General features: G+C 36.4%; 1 protein-coding gene across 6 annotated transcripts in view; it reads right to left on the bottom strand.

Annotated features, from left to right (window-relative positions):
- TEX9 (testis expressed 9) overlaps window positions 1–15,081 on the bottom strand; it is a 218,461-nt gene that overhangs the window by 42,534 nt on the left and 160,846 nt on the right. For all 6 annotated transcript variants that reach the window (XM_060150535.1, XM_060150546.1, XM_060150572.1 and 3 more), the window contains 5 exons: window positions 14,745–14,793; window positions 13,303–13,385; window positions 11,246–11,424; window positions 8,217–8,299; window positions 7,620–7,793 (listed from right to left, as the gene is read on the bottom strand). In XM_060150535.1, coding sequence (XP_060006518.1) covers window positions 7,620–7,793; window positions 8,217–8,299; window positions 11,246–11,424; window positions 13,303–13,385; window positions 14,745–14,793 — 568 coding nt within the window. The remainder of the gene's footprint in view (window positions 1–7,619; window positions 7,794–8,216; window positions 8,300–11,245; window positions 11,425–13,302; window positions 13,386–14,744; window positions 14,794–15,081) is intronic.

Below are 15,081 nucleotides of genomic sequence, written 5' to 3'. Positions count from 1 at the left end.
TAAGCAGTACCCTGGGGTTGTGCAACAGGTTGGGGGAACTTGTCCAACAGATCAAGATCAGTGCACAAAAGTATCGTTTATCCATGGCATGATGGAGATAAGCGAGTGAGCCTGCAGACTGATGTCTCCAATTATGGGTGAATGGATCGCTCTGGGTTGGATACTTTCACCTGCATTTACCTGGTCTGAGTTGTACCAAGAGACCAAGTTCTAGTTTCTTCCTAAGAATGGTAGGTTCAGGAAAGGTTGTTTTTCTAGATAATAGATCCTCTTTTCTTCTTTCGGGACCCAACCCTTAGCCACTCTCAGTCCATGTGACTCAGAGGGATGGACTTCATTTCCCACCCACCTCTGTTCCCATGTCCAGAGCTCAACACCCGACCAAAGCTTGTCCAGTGCTGAGTCTGCAAAGCTAAAGTAATTGGTTTGGGGACAAACTAATGGGAATCAACCTCAAGACTCCTGTTGGAGCTGTGGGGAAGCAGGGGCTCTCTTTGTTGGAGTTGTGATAGAAAGTCCAGAGATAAACCCACGCATCTATGGTCTCCTAAACTATAACAAAAGAGGCAAGAATATACAATGGACAAAAGACAGTCTCTTCAATAAATGGTGCTGGGAAAACTGGACAGCTACATGTAAAAGAATGAAATTAGAACATTCTCTAACAACATACACAAAAATAAACTCAAAATGGATTAAACATCTAAATGTAAGACTGGATACCATAAAACTCTTAGAGGAAAACATAGGAAGAACACTCTTTGACATAAATCATAGCAAGATCTTTTTTGATTCACCTCCTAGAGTAATGAAAATAAAACCAAAAATAAACAAATGGGACCTAATTAAAATTAAAAGCTTTTGCACAGGGGCTTCCCTGGTGGTGCAGTGGTTGAGAGTCCGCCTGCCGATGCAGGGGACACGGGTTCGTACCCCAGTCTGGGAAGATCCCACATGCCACCGAGTGGCTGGGCCTGTGAGCCATGGCTGCTGAGCCTGCGTGTCCGGAGCCTGTGCTCTGCAATGGGAGAGGCCACAACGGTGAGAGGCCCACGAACCGCTAAAAAAAAAAAAAAAAAAAAATCTTTTGCACAGCAAAGGAAACCATAAACAAAATGAAAAGACAACCCACAGAATGGGAGAAAATGGATGCAAATGAAGTGATGGACAAAAGATTAATCTCCAAAATAAACAAACAACCCATGTAGCTCATTATCAAAAAAAAACAACCCAATCAGAAAATGGGCAGATATAAACAGACATTTCACCAAGGAAGACATACAGATGGCCAAGAGGTACATGAAAAGATGCTCAACATCACTAATTAGTAGAGAAATACAAATCAAAAATACCGTGAGGTATCACTTCACATCACTCAGTATGGCCATCAACAAAAAATGTACAAAAATAAATGCTGGGGAGGGTATGGTGAAAAGGAAACCCTCCTACACAGTTGGTGGGAAGGTAAATTAGTACATCCACTATGGAGAACAGTATGGAGGTTCCTTAAAAAATTAAAAATAGAGCTACCATATGATCTAGCAATCCCACTCTTGAGCATATATCCAGAGAAAACCATAATTTGAAAAGATATACATGTACTCCAATGTTCATTGCAGCACCATTTACAGCAGCCAGGACATGGCTAACTGTCCGTCGAAGGAGGAATGGATAAAGAAGGTGTAATATACATATACAATGAAATATTACTCAGCCATAAGAAAGAACGAAATAATGCCATTTGCAGCAACATGGATGGACCTAGAGATTTTCATACTGAGTGAAGTAAGTCAGACAGAGAAAGACAAATATCATATGATATCGCTTACATATGGAATCTAAAAAAATGGTACAAATGAACCTATTTACAAAACAGAAATAGAGTCAGAGATGTAGAAAACAAACTTATGGTTATCAAGGGGGAGAGGGGGCAGGATGGATAAACTGGGAGATTGGGATTGACATATACACACTAGTATATATAAAATAGATAAGTAAGAAAAACCTACCATATAGCCCAGGGAACTCTACTCAATACTTTGTAATGACCTATATGGAATAGAATCTAAAAAAGAATGGATTTATGTATATGTATAACTGATTCACTTTGCTGTACAGCAGAAACTAACACAACATTGTAAATCAACTATAATCCACTAAAAATTAATTTTAAAAAAAGAGTAGAATAATTATAGTCTCACAGAAACACTGAGAACAAAACTGCAATTACTACACTAATGTTAGACAAAGTAGACTTTGGAACAAAGTATTATCAGAGATTTTTTAAAATAGTGTTTCACCATAAATGAGATGAAAAGACAACCTCAAAAGGGAGAACATATTTGCAAATGAAGCAACTGACAAAGGATTAATCTCCAAAATTTGCAAGCAGTTCATGCAGCTCAATATCAAAAAAACAAACAACCCAATCCAAAAATGGGCAGAAGACCTAAATCAACATTTCTCCAAAGAATATACACAGATTGCCAACAAACACATGAAAGAATGCTCAACATCACTAATCATTAGAGAAATGCAAATCAAAACTACAGTGAGGTATCACCTTACACCAGTCAGAATGGCCATCATCAAAAAAATCTACAAAAAAAAAAATCTACAAACAATAAATGCTGGAGAGGTGTGGAGAAAAGGGAACCCTCTTGCACTGTTGGTGGGAATGTAAATTGATACAGCCACTATGGAGAACAGTATGGAGGTTCCTTAAAAACTAAAAATAGAACTACCATAGGACCCAGCAATCCCACTACTGGGCATATACCCTGAGAAAACCATAATTCCAAAAGAGTTTATGTACCACAATGTTCATTGCAGCACTACTTACAATAGCCAGGACATGGAAGCAACCTAAGTGTCCATCAACAGATGAATGGATAAAGAAGATGTGGCACATATATACAATAGAATATTACTCAGCCATAAAAAGAAACGAAATTGAGTTATTTGTAGTGAGGTGGATGGACCTAGAGTCTGTCATACAGACTGAAGTAACCATATGCTAAGACGTATATATGGAATCTAAAAAAAAAAAAAAAAAAAAGGTCCTGATGAACCTAGGGGCAGGACAGAAATATAGACGCAGACTTAGAGAATGGACTTGAGGACACAGGGAGGGGGACGTGTAAGCTGGGACGACGTGTGAGAGTAGCACTGACATATATACACTACCAAATGTAAAAGAGATAGCTAGTGGGAAGCAGCCACATAGCACAGGGAGATCAGCTCGGTGCTTTGTGACCACCTAGAGGGGTGGGATGGGGGGGTGGGAGGGAGACTCAAGAGGGAGCGGATATATGTATACATACAGCTGATTCACTTTGTTATATGGCAGAAGCTAACACACCAGTGTAAAGCAATTATACACCAATAAAGATGTTAAATAAAAGAAATATCAGGAAGGAAATTAGAAAATACTTTGAACTTAATGAAAATAAAAAGTCTCAAATTTTGTGGGATGCAGATAAAGCAGCACTTAGAAGAAAATTTATAGCTTTAAATGCTTATGTGAGAAAAGAAGTAGAAAATCAATTATCTAAACTTCTGCTTTAAGAATCCTGAAAAATAAGAGCAAATTAAGCCCAAATAAGTATGAAGGAAATGCTAAAGATGAGGTTAGAAATCAATAAACAGAAAACTGACAAACAGTACAGAAGAACTAACAAAGTCAAATGCTGAATCATTGAAAAGTTCAATGAAATTGATAAGTATGTAACTAGACTGATTAAGAATAAAACAGAGAAGAGACAAATTATTAATATCAAGACTGAAATGGGGTCATTATCACAGATATTAAAAATATAAATAAAAATATAATACATGAATATTATGTTCAAATTTATGCCAATAAATTTGACTACTTAGATGAGTTGGAAAAATTTCTTGAAAAACATAAATTACCAAAACTGACTCAAAAAGTTATGGAAAATCCAAATAGACTTATATACACTAATAAAATTCGTGGGCAGAGACTTCTCAAATAGGATGAAAAAAGCACAAAACCACACACTGTGTGGTTTCGAAAGACACTGTTAAGAAAATTTAAAAGCCAATTCAAATTGGGAGAAACTATTCACAATACATATTCTTTCTAGCAAAGAAACTATATAAGGAAGCATAAAGAACTCTTACTACAACCCAATGTTTTTAAATTGGGCAAAAAATTTGAACATACACTTAACAAAAGAAGATATATGAACAGCCAATAAGCATATGAAAACATGCTCGAGATCAATAGTTATCAGGGAAATACAAATAAGCCTATACTGAGATACTACTTCTACCCCTCTAGAGTGGCTAATACTAAAAAGACTGACAATATCAAGTGTTAAGTGAGGATATAGAGTAACTGGAACTCTCATACATTGCTATTGGGAATGAAAAATGGTACAATCACTTTAGAACATAGTTTGATAGTTTCTTAAAAAGTTAAACATATACTCTATATAATACTCAGAAGTTCTACTACTAGGTATTTAATCAACATCATGAATGATACTGAATGTGTCTACACAAAAACATGTATCTACACAAAAACTTGTACATGAAAATTCATAGTGGCTTTATTTTTTATATTCCAAAGCTGGAAAAAACTCAAATTCCCATCAACTGGTGAACACATGAAATGTGTAAATCCATAAATAAATACCACTCAGCAATACAAGGGAATGAATCACAAAACAAGCAACAACACTGATGAACGTCAACAACATTATGCTGAAGAAGACAGATGCAAAGAAGTACATACTTAGGAATCCATCTATATGAAATTTTATAACAAGGAAAACAAATCTGTAGTAAAAGAATGCAAATCAGTGGCTGCCTGGGGCTATGATTAGACACTGGGTATTTATGGGGTAGAGACACAAAGGAAATTTGGGGGAGTGATAGAAAAATAAAATCCAAAGCTGGAGTAGAATGCTTTGTGGCCTCTCCCGTTGCGGAGCACAAGCTCCGGACGCACAGGCTCAGCGGCCATGGCTCACGGGCCTAGCCGCTCCGCGGCACGTGGGATCTTCCCAGACCGGGGCACGAACCAGTGTCCCCTACATCGGCAGGCAGACTCTCAACCACTGCGCCACCAGGGAAGCCCTCTGTTTTTATATTTTAAAAATGACTTCATCTGTTAGAATCAGCAGCTAAAATAAGTTAATATACATAACAATGTTTTAATAGTTGGTTTTTGCAGGTTTACAGAAGCAGCTACTTAAGCTCTGTTTTGCATTTCTGTGAACTGTACACTAGGTTTGTTTCTAGAGATATAAAAAATGAATTAGCAAGAAAGATTCAATCTTGAGTTTCACATAATCCAGGAGAGTTATGTTATGCCTCTCTGGCTGGTAGGTAGATAGGAATTCAAGCTGAGAAGCTCAGAGCCAGTGCAAATTTTCATAAAAATCTTCAGCTAGCCAGTGTATCATAATGCCCTAGTACATTCACTGTGAACTAAAAGTTTCAAATATTAATTCTAAATAACGAGATTTTAAAACAGCTGTGTGTTTAAGTCTATTTAATTCTGGGGAGTTGGAGAAAGAGTCTACGTGATTTACAGAGTCAGATAAACAGAGTTTGAATCCTGCTCTGCCATTCCTGTTTGACCTTAGGCAATTTGCTTATCCTCTCAGACTCAGTTTCCCTTTTGTAAAATGTGTTTTACCTGGCAGGTAACACTCAAAAAATGTTAGTTCCTTTTCTGCCCAAATGAAAGTAGAGTTATAATCAATGTGGTCCTTTGAGAATATTAATCTTTTGACAGGGTACAGAATACCGTGGATAAGAAAAAGAGAAAGGACATAAAATAACCAGTGAGAAGGATTCAGAAGTAAGATAATAATAGCCTGAACTAAGAAGTGGCAATGGGAATTGAAAAGAAGAGATGAATGAAAACATTTAGAAGAAAGAAAACACAAGATTGGGTATGAGAGCTAAGATCAAGAAAAGAATCAAAGATGCAGGCAAGTTATGTGGACTAGAGCAGTGACCACAGCTTGGATGGATGATGACAAATGGTAAGGTGACAAATTAAAACAGTTGTTTCCCAGATATTACAGCTTGTTTTTTCTTAGACCACTTGCCTTTATTTCTTAGAGCAATAGAAACATAGTACAAACTATGTACGTAATTTTAAATTTCCTAGCAGTCACTTTAAGAAGAAATACTTAAAATAAATTTTATTACTGTATCTCATTTATCCCAGTATATCCAAAATATTATCATTTCAACATGTAAACATTAAAATATTAATGAGATTTTGCATTGTTTTTCGTACTTAATCTTCAAAATTCGATGTTGATTTACACTTATAGCATGTTACAAGTTGGAATAGCCACATATGAGTGGCTACCATTTTTGACAGCACAGGCTTAGACTATTAGATACTATAATTAATTTTTCTTTCCAGATGAGAAGGTCAACAAAATGTGGAATATCCATTCAATGTTACAGTCAACAATAAAAAGGAACAGACTACAACATGGATGAATCGCAAATGCATTATGCTAAGTGATCGGACTCAGGAAGCTACTATGTAATTCTATTTATATGACATTCTGGAAAAGGCCAAAATATAAGAATCAAAAACAGATCAGTGGTTGCCTGAGGTTGGGAGTAGTGAGAGGACTTGACTAAATTCACAAAGAAATTTTTTGGTATGATGAAAGTGCTCTGTATCTCAATTATGGTGATGGCTATGTGACTATGCATTTGTCAAAATTCATAATAGAACTGTATAGAGTCATCCCTCAGTATCCACAGGGGATTGATACCACCAATCTAATGTGTGTTGGTAGGATGTGGAGAAATTGGAACCCTTATATACTGCTGGTAGAAATGTAAAAATGGTATAGCTGGTTTGGAAAACAGCCTGCAGTTCCTCAAAAGGTTAAATGTAAGGTTATGATTTACCAATTCTACTCCTAGGTATATACCCAAGAAAAACAAAAACATATATCTACACAAAAACTTGTACATGAATGTTCACAGCAGCATTATCCAAAACAGCCCAAAAGTAGAAACAACCCAAATGTCCATCAACTGATAAACAGATAAATAAAATGTATTACATCCATATACTCTATAAAAAAGAATATTACTCTGTAAAAAGCAATGGAGTGCTGATGCATGCTACAATGTTGATGAACCCTAAAAACAATACTTAAAGTGAAAAATGTTGGTTACTAAGTATCACATACTGTATGATTCTACATACCCAGAAATGTCCAGAATAGGCAAATCTATCAAGACAGAAAATAAATGAGAAGTTGCCTAGGGCTGGAGGAGATTAGGGGAAGAGGATAGAGGTACTGAGGCTAAAGGGTATGGGGTGACTTTTTGGGTGATGAAAATATTCTAAACTTGAGAGTGGTGATGGTTGCACAACTCTGTGAATACACTAAAAGCTACCAAATTGTATAAAGGGTGAGATGTTTGTGAATTATATCTCAATAAAGCTGTTAAAAAATACTCTCCTAATAATGGGGGAAGAGTTTTTAGTATACACTAACAAAATAACTAAACAATGAAAAGTGGTATCTAGGCAAACATGTAACTTATATGTTTTTGTGCATCTTTGGCATTAGATTAGGAAAAAATAGCAAAATTATTACCCTTTCTACTGAAGACAACTGTTGCTGTAATCCATCACATTTCTTGCTTGCTTCTTCAAAAAGAGTTTTATACTTTTCTGTTTGAGACTGTTGCAAATTAATTGTCCGCTGCTGTCTCATACAATCTCCTTCAGAATTTTTCAGTTGAGACTTTAAATCCTGAATTTCATCCTCCTATAGTTATGAAATTATAGCTTATATGGAAAAACATACATGATTTGGTATCAAAACATAAAGCAGAAAACATAAAGGAGCTTTGTATAATCTTTGGTGAGATATTTACACCGATTTCACTAAGAAAAACGAGTTACATTCTATTTTCATCCTCAAAATGGAAGACAGATGTTTTATTTGCACTTAATAGCTTACACTTGTAAGTCTAATACACAGCATTCTAATTGCTGGCAAGTATTTAAAATTCTTCAGCTCTGTGAAAATTCAACATCTCAGAATAAAGTTCAGTATTTAAATTTCTGAATTTAAAAGTTAACTGTGAATTATACTTCAATGAAGCTATTTTTAAAATAAAATTGAAAACTGCTCCTAAAATGACTTTGAATATTACAGCATTTATTCTGAAAGGTTTTAAAAACTTACCTTTTTATTGCATTCACATACAACATTATCCAATTCCTCCTGCATAACATGGAGTTTGGCCTTCAGAAATCTGATCTGTGCTTCTGTGTCAATTTAATAATAATATTTATTGTCTTTCACTGAATCTAAGATGCCATCAATTGTAAGACAGACTATTATTTTATGAGGGAAAAAAAGGCTCAAGATGGGGAGTCTAATAGTCTCTCTAATAGGAGATCCCTGTTTGGGAACACTCAAGACGCTACATACCCCTAATGTAGAGAGGTAAATGAAAAATCCATCCAACAGAAAGGAACTGTTACACTGGAACCAAGTAAAGAAAGAGGAAAAAAACAAAAACTTTTCCTGAGAATCGGAACCACAAGCCAAGTACTCACATAAGTTTGCAGACTGAATTCATACTTACCCAGGTGGTTCGAAACACCTCAAACAGAACTTAAAGTGGTCTCAGGTCGGTAATGCCCCCAGGTGTTTGGCAGAAGCAAACACAGGTCTAGCAAAACTCAACTTCAATCCCAGCCATTGTAATTATAAAATGCCACTGACTGTAATACACATCCCAATTTCACAGATGTTAAAATGTAGTGACGTGTCTGAGAAGCAAAAAAACGCACTAATACCTTACTACCGAAGCTTTCTCCCACAAACCCCTCACGAACATCTACCTTTGGTATTGCTATCAAAAGTTCTTTATTCAATAATATCAGTAAATCTCTGAGGGTTTTAGGCCTATAAAAGTAAATAAAGTAAAAACTGAACTTAGAACTCACTCATAATTCATTCAATCATTCATTAAAAAGATATACATCAGGACTTCCCTGGTGGCACAGTGGTTAAGAATCCGCCTGCCAATGCAGGGGACACGGGTTCAAGCCCTGGTCTGGGAAGATCCCACATGCCGCGGAGCAACTAAGCTCATGCGCCACAACTACTGAACCTGTGCTCTAGAGCCTGCAAACCACAACTACTGAGCCCACATGCCAAAACTACTGAAGGCCACGTGCCTAGAGTCCATGCTCCATGAGAGAAGCCACCGCAATGAGAAGCCCACGCACTGCAACGAAGAGTAGCCCCCACTCGCCGCAACTAGAGAAAGCCCGTGCCCAGAGGCAAAGACTGAACACAGCCAAAAATAAATAAATTAAAAAAAAAAAGATATACATCAAGTCTCTACTATGTTCCAGGCATAATAACGGATATTATAAGACAAGGTTTGCCCTCATGGGACTTATCTTGAGTAAACACTCTGAATAGCCTCTGAAAGTTATTAGGACAAATTCCACAGAGCACAATAAATCTCCACACATACTTCCTGTTTCAAAGCTCTTCTTATGAAGTCCCCTGTGTTACATGGAGCCAATGAACAATGGTTGGCTCTAACCCCACCTAGCTTCTTCCAGCCTCAACTCTCCTTCTAGCTTCTCATGTAACTCCAGGTTAGCAGAGGACAGAAGGGAAACAATAAACTTAAAAGTGTGAGGTTTGCAGTAGTTGGTCTCTAGGGGGAAAGAAGGAAGAAGCAATGGGAGAGCATGACTTTCCGCATCTCTTTTTCTCCCCAACTCTAACCCCGGTAGTATCATCAAGGATTTGAGTACTCTGTCTCTGTTGGTCCACAGCATTAACCTCCCCAACCATCGCACTCCAACTTTAGTCTTATAAAACTGTCTGTGCTCCTAAACTACTTTTTTATTGTTTCCTCCCACACATAACCCAGCCATTCTAGGCCATCATGTGGAATAAGTGAAAACTCCCCTAAAAGGGGAGACACCTTGGCCAAAGATTCTGAAAAGGGAAGACAGGGATGCAAAGAGGTCATTCAGCAATAAGAAAAAAAGCAGTAATTTAAGGTAGTCTGTGCTGGTTCCCGTACTGGGAGGAGGACCTTTGTTAACAAGGCTATGGGTGACTGTAAACTGAGGAACAGCCAACATCTGACCATTGCATCCCTGAAGGTATCTTAACAGAGGCATGAAGGTTAACTCTTTGCTTCACTTACCTTCGTTCCTAACAATTAGCCCCAGAAAGCTTGGATAGGCCAGTAAACGTAATAAATGCATAAATGAATTAATCTGCGTTTATGACTAACTAGCATGTAGCACAGTAATTACACATGTAAATCGTTGTGATTTTCACAGAATCAGAGAATTTTAAGGGTAAACTTCGTGATCATTTAATACAAACTGCTTCATTTTCAAGTGAAGAAATTGCTATTACAGAGAGGCTAAAGCAGTTTGTCTGAACCTACAATTAATTATAGTTCAGCATTAACTGTTCATATACACTCGACTGTCTTTTTTTAAATTTATAATAGCATAGGTGGCTCCTCATAAATTCAACAATTTTAGAGGCACTACTGGTAACTAACATGTTTCTGATGATCTAGACTAAGTATTATTTTTCTAGCGGTATGCAGAGAATGAATTTATAAGAAAGAAAATAATATTCATTAGAAAATTCATTATTTTACCTGATACTACATCAATAATTCATTTATCCTTTAACATGTGTTGATTTAACACACAATAAAGAGAATTCAGTAACACTAAATGGAAGGAATTCAAAGAAATATGGTTTTTAAAAATTTATTTCAATGTTTTAATGCTAAGCTATGGGGCATTTAACTTATTTGAAAAGTGGTCAATGAAACCAATACCAGAGAGTTCTTTTTTTTTTTCTTTTCTCTCTTTCTCTTTTTTTTTTTTAGCCACACCACACGGCTTGTGGGATCTTAGTTCCCCGATCTGGGATTGAACCCAAGGCCACGTCAGTAAAAGCACCAAGTCCTAACGACTGGACCACAAGGGAACTCCCCAGATAGTTCTTTTTAATTTTACTTTTTATAATGGAAAACATCAAACATATACAACAGTAGTGAGATGAGTTCAATGAAACCCTAGTCACCCATCATCCATTTTCAACAATTATTGACTCAAAACCAATTTTATTTCATTAAACAAATGCAAGACATCACTACATTTTCTAAATAATTGTGATATAAGGATAAAAATAAACAAAAAACCACCTACCTGTTCCAATGTCTTCACTAACACCACAAAAAATACCATCATCTATATAATTAGGTAAGCCTTCTTCTTCCAGTTGCCCTTCAATTTTGCTAATTGTTTTTGCAAGAGAAAAGTCTGAGAAATCCTCTGGAATGGCAACATCGCTGGCAGTTTGTACATCAGAGTATTTCAATTTTACTCTAAAAAAACCACATATAGGCCCATTATATATTATATACATATAATAAAAAAGGAGATATGACTCCCAATATGACCTTTATCCAAATAAAAAAGCAGATCAAAATTATTATAAATTTTAAATTTATGATGAAATCTACAATTGATACTTTCAAGGACTATATTACAAGAGACTTAATAGACTTTCAGTCTTTATGAATCACACAACCACTGAGCTAGAGGAGGCTTTATGAGGCCACTTAGACATGGCCAGTGTAAAATATTAATAAACAGAAGCCTCAATTTAACAGTCAGCAGACCAGAAGGGGGAGCTCTCACACCCTGAGACAACAGCAGAGCCCCACAGTGTGAAGGAAGGCTCCTCTTCACTCCTGGCAACAAGTCAGGTAATGAAAAACCTTTGTTTACTCTAGCCCTCCCAACTTCCTTTTTCCTTCTATAAAAGAGTTCTCCTTGCCTTGCTGTGTGCAGACTTGCACGTGGCTCGCCATCATTTCAGACCCTGAAGTGCAATATTCTGCTGATCCTGAATAATCCCATTTTTTTTGCTGGAGAATTATGTGTTCTAGGTCAACACTCCCAAACAAGTGAACATCAAAACTAAGAGTACTGAACTTGGCCTCCTAGGTGAAATCCAGCCTGTGGCTTTTAATTTTACATGCTGCTGGAGTAGAACTGTACAATTTGATATCACTCTAGTCATAATTCTGCAAACACTGAAGAATAATACCTCTTAAGAAAGAATTACAGAGTGAACAGTTCTTAGCTCAAACTCATTTTTCCACCTAAAAAAACATATTTTAAGCAGGATCAAAGTTTACCAAAAGTTGATTTTTTTTTTCTTTAATGAAGAGAGAAATATGAAATGAAAGTCACTTCTAATGGCGTTGAGGAATGGGCCTAATCCATCAAGTTTGCTTCCGAAAGCCTTACTTTTAACCTTTTACTTACTTTAAAGCCTAACTTACTTTTAACACATAAGCAAATGCTTTAGAATTCTTTTGGAAAAAGAACCTTTTATTTAAAAAGTAAACTTGAAGTCTGAAAATAAGATAACCCTTTCCAGTTATGTATGTATATACAGTACTGATGTATGTACAGTACTTATGTATGTAACATATGTTCTCTTCTATCAATTTTAGTTTTATTCTTCCTTATCCTTTCACCCTATTTTTTGTCTCTTTTGTTCAAAAAACAAAAATTTTACTTAGCCAATTAAAAGACACAAGGATTAATAAGAATTCTTCTAGAATTATAATGCAATTATCAGTTTGGGTAAGCAATAGACATAAATTTAACAATTTACTGTGAATTAGAAGCTGGTTGGTACCATCCACTGCAGATGTGACCCTCCTTTTCTAGAAGGTCTACTATCCTAAAGAACCTCTTGGGTCCCCTTTTTATGCTTAAAGTACTAAAAACAGTCTTGAATTCTTTCTCACCAAAAACAATAGAATGTAAATTATAACTATACTATAGTTTTATTGAGAGCATGCCAAAATCATTCTGTATCTCAATGTATACAATATACAATAATGCATGGTGTTCAAAAAGTATAAGTCTATCTGAGAGAACTAGGCAGAGAAAGACATCTAGGTTCTAGTTTCTGATCAAAGAAAATATCTAGCTAAAAATAATGTTTAAAAAATTTGAAATCTGGCAATTTTGCTTAAGAGAACAATACAAAATGTTCATTAACTGTTGCAAGACATTTCTGATTAGAAGATGTTTTAAATTATTAAATGTGGAGAAGAAATACAGAGTACAATTTTGTATATTTTGGGTATAAAAAGATCTAGAGAAACAGATCTTATTAAGAACAATGATAGTATAAATTATAAAATTTTTTAAAAAGTAATACTTTAAAAACTGTACTATACCTTGAATTTGATTTCCTTCCTTTACTTGCAGAGTGTAATTTGTTTTGAACTTTGTTTATTGGATCAACGTTGTTGGTCTTTGGCTACATGAAAAGAATTTAAATGATTAATTAATTAGACTCTAATCACTTGCCAAGGAAGGCAACTGTGTAATACACAGAATTGCTAGATTGCTACACAGAAGAATTCCTATTTTCAGAGAATTAATCAAATTATATTTTAAGGAATCCAAAATTGTATACCTGGAAAAGACCTAGTTATTACTAGGACCAAGAGATTTAAAGACAAGAAAATGAGTCCCAAAGATTCAAGGATGTTCAACTAGTTAGTGGAATGTTAAACTGGATGTTCTGATTCACAGAATTTAATTCTCCTCACCAATTATTCTTCAGATAGGCCTCCACGCATACTATTCCTTAGGTCTAGATTCCCATGGGTAGGGAATTTGTACATCCCAGTGTGCCCAGCACCTGGACTAGTGATCTCTACACACTGTAAATATTTAAATGAATGAATAAACCTTCCCAATCACCTTCTTTGTATATGAATACTTTTCTTTTTCAGATCTTCTAATCTAGTGAATTTGGGCTTTGGAGAGAAAACTTAATTTCACTTAGAATTTTTCCAATGTATCTCCAAATTGTTCAGTGAAGTTATGAGACAAAAAAGGACTCAATTCATTTTACGAGCAACATTTCATAAAGACATCCCTTCTGAATATCAAGGCTAATATTCTATTTCTAGCTGTTACTGGAAGGCGTGCTGTGGGCCCTAGGACCTGCTCCCTTCAAGCTAGTGGGAGGCTGGTGGGTCTGGTTGCCTCTACCCCATAGGCCAGTGCACTGTCACAGGGTAGAGGCAACCAGGGGTGGGGGAAGGGTGCTCAGCCAGAATCAGCCAGAGTGCACCAGGTGAGCATCCTGGGTCTTGTACACAACAGGCAAGCCTGGCAAATACGAAAGCATCTTCCAGGGCAGCGCGGGAAGCAGGCAGGTTGGGGCTGAAGTGCCCACAAGGGGAGCACGGAGAAGCCCAAGGAAAGGGGGTAGGAAGGAGGGAGAGGAAGCCGCTTGTGGGGTAGCGGGGATGCACATCCAGCTTCGTGAGCCCAAGGGGTGGGGTGCTTCTAGGGTTTGGGTTTCTTTTTCAGAGGGGCTGAGGCTGGCAGAGCTGGCCTGGGGAGCCCTTTGGGGGAGGGCCTGCCTGCCCCTTCTTTCCAGAAATGTTGCAGGAGTGACATGTGCCAGCTGCCCACTCATAGGCAGGGGCCCTGGAGTTCTTGTGACTCAGGAAAAGCATTTTAAAGAAAACACCCCCTACCCCACCTGCAATAAACACAATAAAAGTGAGAATAAAAAATACCAAAAAAAGAGAGAAAAATCTAAAAAACAACCTAAATTCTACAGAATATAATCACATTCACAAAAAGTTTGATTTCTTACCTTAGTTTCTGAACGTAAATCAACTGTCCCTTCAGACAATAATGGATGTCTACAGAAAAAAAGTAAACACCATATGTTAATAATAAATGATACTAAACCGAGACATATTAAAACTAATTATTAATTAATTAATTGTAGTTTGGATCTCAGTGAAATTACATACCATCTGTAAGTCCTTAGGCAATCTATTGAACTTCTCTAAGCTTCAGTTTCCTCATTTTTTAAAATGAGGACAGTAATATTTATTTCAAAATAATACTTTGAGAATTAAATGAGATAAAATAGGTAAAAGGTTTACATTGTGTCTGACTGGCATAAGCCCCCAATTATTAGTATT

This window comes from Lagenorhynchus albirostris, chromosome 1 (assembly GCF_949774975.1).
Source record: "Lagenorhynchus albirostris chromosome 1, mLagAlb1.1, whole genome shotgun sequence".
Taxonomy (NCBI): Eukaryota; Metazoa; Chordata; class Mammalia; order Artiodactyla; family Delphinidae; genus Lagenorhynchus; species Lagenorhynchus albirostris.
The sequence above is the reverse complement of the archived record's forward strand: the minus strand, read 5'-3'. Positions and strand labels throughout refer to the sequence as shown.